The sequence below is a fragment of the Alexandromys fortis genome, unplaced genomic scaffold (assembly GCF_014885135.2).
Source record: "Alexandromys fortis isolate MF-2015 unplaced genomic scaffold, M_Fortis_MF-2015_v1.1 scaffold_45, whole genome shotgun sequence".
In the NCBI taxonomy this organism is placed as follows: Eukaryota; Metazoa; Chordata; class Mammalia; order Rodentia; family Cricetidae; genus Alexandromys; species Alexandromys fortis.
Genome location: NW_026067926.1, coordinates 7,104,305 through 7,112,502, shown reverse-complemented (window position 1 = coordinate 7,112,502; position 8,198 = coordinate 7,104,305). Strand labels below are relative to the sequence as shown.

The 8,198-nt window shown below is 52.5% G+C and overlaps 1 protein-coding gene across 1 annotated transcript; it reads right to left on the bottom strand.

The window, feature by feature from the left end:
- Positions 1-1,063: 1,063 nt before the first annotated feature.
- Positions 1,064-7,022, bottom strand: Itpripl2 (ITPRIP like 2). Its single transcript, XM_050143280.1, has one exon. The coding sequence runs from the start codon at positions 7,020-7,022 to the stop codon at positions 5,415-5,417; it is 1,608 nt and encodes a 535-aa protein (XP_049999237.1). The 3' UTR covers positions 1,064-5,414.
- Between the last annotated feature and the right edge of the window lie 1,176 nt (positions 7,023-8,198).

The following is an 8,198-nucleotide window of genomic DNA, read 5'->3' as shown; positions in this document are numbered from 1 at the left end:
ACCAGTTTTCCTCTGCCACACAGTTCCCTCCCTGGTGGTGCTTGATGTCTTAGTCTACTGAAGATAGCTCAACCTCTTCGGCCTGGCTAATTCCTACCTGCCTTTAGATCTCTCCTTAGAAGCCACCTCCTCCAAGTAGCCCTCCTGGAAATCCCTATGCCTATGCCCAAGGAGGCATTCCCTCTTGTGAGTTTCATTGCCTTCCCCCGCTCAGTACCGGAGTCGGAGTCTCCGACAGCGAAAGCTCGACAGCTCATCTATAATCCTGGAAGAGGCGGAAGAGGCGGGGTGTGCCTTTGTCAGCTCTGTGCTGTCTTCAATACCCTGGGGACATGACAACTCTCACTGAAGACTCAACGCAGTGTGCTCATCAGCTGTCCCGGATGTGCTTACTGCTAAGCTAAGTGCTAAGTGACTAAGCTAGTGCTTAGCCGGTGGCAGCTGCAGCTTTCCTTGAGGCCTCGGTGGCTGAGATGTCGACCACCCAACATGGTCTCCAAGATGCCCTCTCGGGTTAAGAATGGCTGATTTCCAATGTTAGCAGTTAAGCATGTCGAGACGGCCTCAGGGCCCAGGCAGTTTCTGGGCAAAATGTTTGAACTATGAATTAGCCACAGGTCAATACTTGAATGGTGTTCGAGAGGGGCTGGTGGGGGCAGAGAGGAGGGGCAGGGCAGAGAGTTTTAGGCAGGAAAAGAACAGAAGACAGAATTTCAGGCTGCACCCCTGCAGGGCATCTCACACCCATCTGGGCAAACAGTTCTCTCCAGTAAGATCAAGAGACAGAGTTCCAGAAAAGTCTATGAGATGAGCTGGAGAGATGGCCCAGCCGATAAGGTGATTGCCGCCCAAGCAGCAGGAGGACCTGAGTTTATAACACCCAGAACCTCTTCTCTCTCACGCTCTTGTTCATACACACACACACACACACACACACACACACACACACACGGATTGGGGGGAGGGAAGGGAGGGAGCAACTGAAGTAAAGCAACTGAGCTGGTACAGGCTCAGGCACCAAAGCCCACACACACAGTCCAGAGGTTTCCACAAATTCCTTTATTGATACAGCAAAAAAAAAAAAAATGGGAAAGAACAAGGTCTGCTAGTGACCCACAGGATCGAAAAGTGCAAATGTACTCCAACTTCAAACAAAGATGGGAGTGACAGGCCTTGACCACTGGGGCCATGAACCGCGTGATTAAGACGTCCTTAACCACACAGTTGTGATAGCAGTCAACCAGGTCTGATTAACTCTTTGGTCTCTTTTATTGGAACAAACTTGGGCTGTAACGGAGACCCTCAAAGTATATCCCAATGTGTGGTTTGGGGTCAGAAGGCACGTTAAAAAGCTGCCCGTGCTGGAATGCTTCAAATCAAGTGACTAAGACAAGGAAACTTTTTTATTCCCCAAAAGGTGATAAAATAGTCCTAAATATCCAATACTGCCAGAGGCAGATTCCATACCAGTTAGTTGCAGGTCTTCACCAATTCTCTCCGTCTACATGATCCGGAATTTGCTACCCTTTCTTGACTTCTGCTAGCATTATCCCCACCCCCACCGTGTGCCGTAAAAAAAAAAATAAGGAGATATGTTACGGACACGCAATTAAAGACAAAGAAGCTAACACACCACAACACAGGGGAAACACTGAGCGAGTTGCCCTCCTGAGGGATGTCAGAAATGTGGACAAACTTCATTCTCTCCACGTGGGAGGAACTTTTGTGTAGACGGGGAAAAGCCAGGAAGCCCAGTTCTGTGGAAACCGCAACTTCCTCTGGGAGGTGACAAAAGATGCTCAGCTGGTGGCAATTTTGGTGAGAGACACTGAGTCAGAAAGAGACGGAAATGCTGGGAGTAAAGCCCGCAGGATTCTTGGAGAGGCCGATAGTACAAAGCCATGGAATTTGGCCCAAAGATGGAACACGGGCTGTTTTGGTTGTTGTTTTGCTGGTGTTTAATGCCTTCAACCAACACTGTGAAGTCCCGGGCTAAGTTCAACCAAGGACAACAACCAAAGAAATTAATTTTCGGAAAGGAACCAAATACAAAGAAAGAATGTATCCCGCAATTCCGCCTCATTACTCATCCACAAACTCCAGCCAGGGAGAGAAGCTGACCCCAAATCACCAGCAAAGAAAATCCAGAAATAGCCCCAAGTGTTTTAGTTGAGATTCTGACTGGAGAGTCAGGCTTGCATGGGAACCCTACCAGAAACTGGGGATAAATGTTATCTGTAGCCTTGTTAATTTTTTCTGTTGTTATTCCTATAATAAAGCTTAACTCTCATTAAAGCAGAAATGAGCTAGCTAGCACACCTCCACGTATATATAACCATCATCTCCACGGCAAAGAATATAAATTTATATATACTCGGAGGAAAGGTTAACTGTGTAAGGCAAGGCGTCACAAACTGGTGGCCTCAGGTTCAACCAACTTTCTGCTCACTTGGTGGTTTTAGACATTTTAAATTATAGCTTAAATTAAAAACCAGTGAGCTTCAGTATTTTAATCTGAAATTAGCCCCACCTTTTCTTTGCCCTCTTTAAGGTAGGCACAGCCCCCGCCACCCTCCCCACCCTCATTTATTTTCCTGTCTTCCGGCTACTGAGTTTGTGATTCCTGGCTGGAAATAGCACATACCTAAAAACACACTTCTTCACCTAGAACACCCTCCCACCCTCGAGGGATCTTCATCTGTCTCCCTCCTCCCATTTCTCCCTTTCCCGTTCATCTTAAGTCCCCCTGTCCCCAATCCTCAGACAATATTTGCATCCACTCAAACTGTCCTCTCTTTCCATTCCAACTTCATTTTGCAAAACACATTCTCCCATCCCACGAACATTCCAGGAAGGCTCCGAGCCGGGCAGTGGGAGTCACTGAAGTGTCTGACTGTAAAAGGGCTGAGTCATCTTCCTCAAAACATCTTTGGGCACTGGCTAAACGACTCTTTAGTTTTTGGTAGAGCCATCTTCTATGAGAATATTGGCATATGTGACTCTCCAGTACCAAATATACACCAAAAATGTGTACACATCAAACAGAGGCTGTGCCGGTAGCTGTAACGAAAAAAAGAACTCAGCTGAACGCAGGGGCCTCGGGCAGCCACCGCAACGGCCGTATTATTGCATCTGTACACAGTACATGCTTCAGATCGCTAAACATTGATCAAAATTGATCGAAATCTCTTAAGTTTTGGTTGCCACATATCAAGAACAACTGTTCAGCATGGCACTTAAATAAAACATTAATATTTCTTTAATTCACAAGCACAATGCCCATTAATTTAATAATAATAATAATATAATAAAATTTAAAAGCTTTGAGGATGGATGAAATTTTGGTTAATTAACCAAAAAATAAAAAATAAAAATAACGGAAAAACCCTACAAGAAAGATATTTATATTTATGACAATAACCAGTTTTATACTTTAAAATATTATCACGATTAAAAAAAATCTAATAATTGGAAAATTGCCTCATTGTCCCCTACTCCAACTTAGTGACTACAGAGGAATCAACAGGCTGAGTATGGAAACGTGTAGTATACACACAGATGAACACACATACCACACACACACACATATTCATACACACAATCTTCCCTTGGCATTGACTTTTTTAAGTAATTAAAATAAAACCCACTGTGCAGTTTCTGTCCTTGCAAGAGGATGAAGGAACACCCCCTACATCCAATGCCGTACCTTATGACCAAATATTGGCCTCAAAAAAGTAGGAATGACCTTAGAGTATCAAGAGGAATGGTCTCCAAAACAACTCACTGAGACAGCTGTTCCTCTTTCAGTTGCAAAGGACACAGAAGCCAACATAGCTCTACCGAGAAGTTCCCTACAATCTATTCCCACTGATTGCCAACCGGGTGCTCTAAAGAAAGGGGGTTTGCAGAGTTTCCCTCCAGAAAGCTAAGACATTAAACAATGGCCTTATTCATGTGGCTATTTTCATCCTCTAACCTTCACTTTAAAGAGTCTACTTAAAAAAGAAAATCCCTAAGAATATTGCTGAGGTGGCCGCACTTCCCACTAGGAGAGAGGAAGGTGGAACATTCTAAACGTGAAGTGCCCTTTGGAGCTGTCAGGAAGCCGGGAGGTTGAGAGGCACAGGAGAATGGGCTCTTCCCAACTGCAAGATGCCCCCAGCCTGGGGAAGCTCATGGCCGAGAAGAGCAGAACACTATAAGGCCAGCTCCCTGACTTCTCCTTCAGCTCCTGTGGCCCACCTCTTCTGCCCACTGGTGAGAAATGGTAAGTCTCCAGGCACAGACTGCAAGCTACTATTTTACAGGTCATCCACAGAAGCAAGAGCTGGCCTCCAAGGCTCTGTAAGGTTATCTGGGCAATCAAGAACCTTCCAACCACTACCCCAACACAAGGCATCACCAAAGCCGAGCCCTAACTAGGCAACATGCCAAACATTTTCTCCCCACAGATCCTTAAATCTGAAACACGCCTGCAGTGCCGCTTGCTCAGAAACTTTGAAACAAAGGCGGGTTGTGTCCAGCTGACAGCAAGCCTCAGGCAGGATCTGTTTCAAGACTCGCGCTTCACACTTCTGCCAGACCTGTCTTAATTAAGGATCTTTTCCCTCTGCATTCTGCCCAGCTCAAATGAACAGGTGCTGAGTGTCCAATCTCCACCTGTGACCTGAAGAGTGTTGAATGGTGGCTAGCTGCTTCTCAGAGCTTTGGTCTTCCAGATAACTGCGTGGAGCCCTCGTTGAACAGTCCCTGCTTCCGGCCACCACAGAACAAGAGAACTGCTGGACATAGAGGGCCGCTTGCTCTGAAAGTCTCTAACCAGGTCTTAGCAAGGTCACTTAATTTATGGCAACTCCATTAATCTTGCTCAACAAACTTATGATTGCACCATTAAAAATACACAAATGCTCATGGGAATGGCTAAATTATTGCTCTGGAATGCTAACAGCTGGACTAGAATTTCAACTCCAGTTGTGGATAAGGGTCCCCCCCCCTTTTAAAAACAAAACTAGGGGCCCTGGATGTGCAGCTCTGTTGTGAAGTAGCTGCCTAGCAGACGCAAGACCCAGGAGTCCAACCCCGTAACTGAAACAAACATACAGCACCCCTCCAAAAACATGAACACCTAGTTGAGAACCTAGCATCTAACAAGTAGGCATGTCAAACATGATTGCTTCAAATAATTTGGGAGCAGAGATATGTGAGCATAAGACCACCCAGGACACTCTATTGGTCCTGCAGAAGATGCCACAGCTATCTTGGGTCATGGAGCCTAGGGCAGAACATTTATGCCCACCAAAGCCTTTGATATCCTCCAAATTTCCCTTTCTACAGCTCATCTCGGATTGAACTGCCACCCTCCCGATCCCATCCTGTGGGAAAGGGACATTGGTCAGGTGGAGTGTAATCCGGGTTCATGGTTTATCTTCAGGGAAGCCCTGGTTGCGTTGACTCCGGGGTAAGGGGCATCTGGCAAGGTAGCGGGGACCGCCGTAGGCCCGGAGAAGCTGGGGCAACCTTCGCCAGGTGGACAGCAACCGCGCTGCTGCGAGCTCCCGGGCATGCTGATCGAAGGGTGCCAGGAGGTCAACTGGAGAGGCCTCGCGCAGCACCTTGGGCAGGGGGCCCACCTCGGCGGCGGCCCCACCTGGACCCAGGACACAGTGAAAGAGGTCTCGGCGTCGCAGCAGGCAGTCCCTAAGGAACTTCACCAGCTTCTCCAAGCATTCACTCAGGTGTGCCTCGTCCCAGCTGTGCGTTGGACCGCCCTCCTTCAGAAGCACCGCCAGCAGCACCGTTTTCAGCACGTAGGAAGACAGGATGCGGCCCCAGTGGGTAGCTGCCACAGGGTCCAGCCCGCGGGCACCCAGATCTCGAAGAGCTTTAAGCAGCTGCAGGCACTTGAGGTAGCAGGCACCTGGAGGAGCCCGTTCCTGAAGCCAGCCCAGCAGTTTCTGCTCCTGGCGTGCTGTATTCACACCCCACAGTGCCTCAGCGCGCAGGCCACCCGGCAGCTCTGACAGGGCTCCGCTGGGCGAGGGTGGTGGTGGCGGTGCCACAAGGAAGACGCCATCGCCCAGATGGACAGCGGGGATGAGGCGCACGGCCATGGAAAGGCGACAGCAGCCATAGTCCGTGCGGCAAGGAAGGATGTGGAGGGTGGGCGGCTGCTCCAGACCACCTGGGGTCAGGCTAACTCTACAGCGACCCTCCAGGCTGTAGCGCACTGTGGCCAAGGAGCGCTGTAGGTGCGCCTGGAACCAGCGCAGCACCAGGGTGGCAGAGAGGTGGCGTCGGCCCTGCACATCCACACAGAACCCTTCAGCAAAGGGTTTGCAGTCGCGATGCCACTGTCCTGTCGAGGTCCCCGAAGGCGAGGGCGGTGCCTTGAGGGCACACACGAAGCAGCTGCGGAAGGCAGGAGCCAGCGTGGGCTCGGTCCCCAGGTTCCGCGGCTCCAGAGCCACCTGCGGCGGGAAGCGCAGTGGCACCAGCACGTCGAAGCTGTCTGGCCGGCGGATTTTATGCTGCTCGTAGGCGCTGCCCACCTGGATGAAATCTCCCCGGAAGGCCAAGGCTAGCGCTCCCCCGGTGATGGGGCCTGGAGACCCTCGGGCTCGGCCAGCCTGCACCAATTCACCCACGATCCGACTCACGTGTGCCTTGCTATGACCTAACACATGCGGCGACAGGCGCACCTCGTGCTCATAGTAACTCTCCAGTAAGATGCTCAGGCCTGGCTCTTGCAAGGATCTGGCTGAAAAGTTGGCGTGGCCACAAGGGCGGGAAGAGCCTGGCAAGAGGCGCTGGCGGATGGTGTGGCGACATCGTAGGAGGATGTAGCCGAGAAGAAGGAGGATGGCCACCTTGAGCAGCGGGAAGCCGCTGTCTACGCCGTCGGGGGGCTCGGCCCGGGCTCCCTCGGTGCTGCGCAGGGCATGGTAGAGGCACACCAGCGCCGTGCACAGCCCGGTCACCACCGGCCAGAAGACCTTCAGGTTGAGTGTGTACCGCACGGACATGCCGGGAGCCCGGGCGGCCCAGGGCGCGAGCCCGGGTGATGTCCCCTGTCCAGCATGCGCGCAGCGCCCCGGCGGCCCCGCGGCCCCCGTGTCCTTGGCCTTGGAGGCGGTTCCCGGCTCGCAGCGCCGGGACCAACAGCCCCACTGCTCTGCCTCCACTCCCAGCTCAAGTTCCCCTTCCAGGCGCCGCCCGTTCTGCACACTCCGGTCCCTGGCCGCGCCCTGTCCCCGTCCGGCTCAGTCCCTGTCGCGCTGCCCTCGACCAGCTTCTGCTCCGGACTCCTATCCTACCCTGAGCGGCCCTCCTGGCTCGGCAGCCGCTGCACACCGGGGCGATCGGCCGGGTTACTCGGGCCCCAGGATTTTCTTCGTTCGGAGGGGAAGGCCGCGCCGGGCAGCAGGGAGGAAATGCCTGAGTCTGGAGCCTTGCGGGGAGGGTGGCCCCCTCCCGGCCTCCGCCTGGATCGACGCCGGGTGGCCAGAGGGACTTCGGGACGTGCGGGAGACTGCCCTCCCAAGGGCTACTCCCGGGCCCCCTCTTGGAAGGCAGAACAGAGAAGGCCTGGTTCCGGGGCGGTGGCTGCATCGGATCCCGCAGTTACTGGGAAGTTGCCGGAGGAAGGCTTTCAGCCCCACCGCCCAGCCCTCCCTTCGCCGGCCCCACCCCCAGCGCGTCCCGCTGGCGGCGTGGCAGGCCCGGGGCGGAAGTTGCCCCTTGCAGTCTGAGGCTGTGCTTTCCTGCAAACTAACATTCGCTGAGCACCTACTATGCACTAGGCAGGAGCCTAAAAGCTGGGAATGCAGCTGACGGTGTGAACGAGGCTTTTCTGCCAGTCTTTCAAGCTTACAACCCTGTAAAAAGGGACTATGAACAGTAAGGTTGATGACCACCTCCGACCCCTATGCTGGGGTCATGAGTTCAAGGCCGCCCTGGGCTACACTTAGGCAGACCCTGTCCCCAAAACAAGACTCCACAGGCAGATGTTCTGAAAGGAAGCTGGCAGAAGGAGCACAGGGTGATATTTCAGGGGTCATCCCCCCAGTCCTGCCCTAACCATGCAGTAGCTGGGGGGGGGGGGCGTGGCTGAGGGGGATGGCGTTGGGCCTGAGACCTGGGAGAGCTGGAACGAGGAGATAATGATAGTTTTTACAGGGCTGGAGTCAGGCTTGATCCCC

What these genes read in the sequence shown, in the direction of transcription:
- Itpripl2 (XM_050143280.1), bottom strand. Translation starts at nt 7,022, where the DNA reads ATGTCCGTGCGGTACACACTCAACCTGAAGGTCTTCTGGCCGGTGGTG.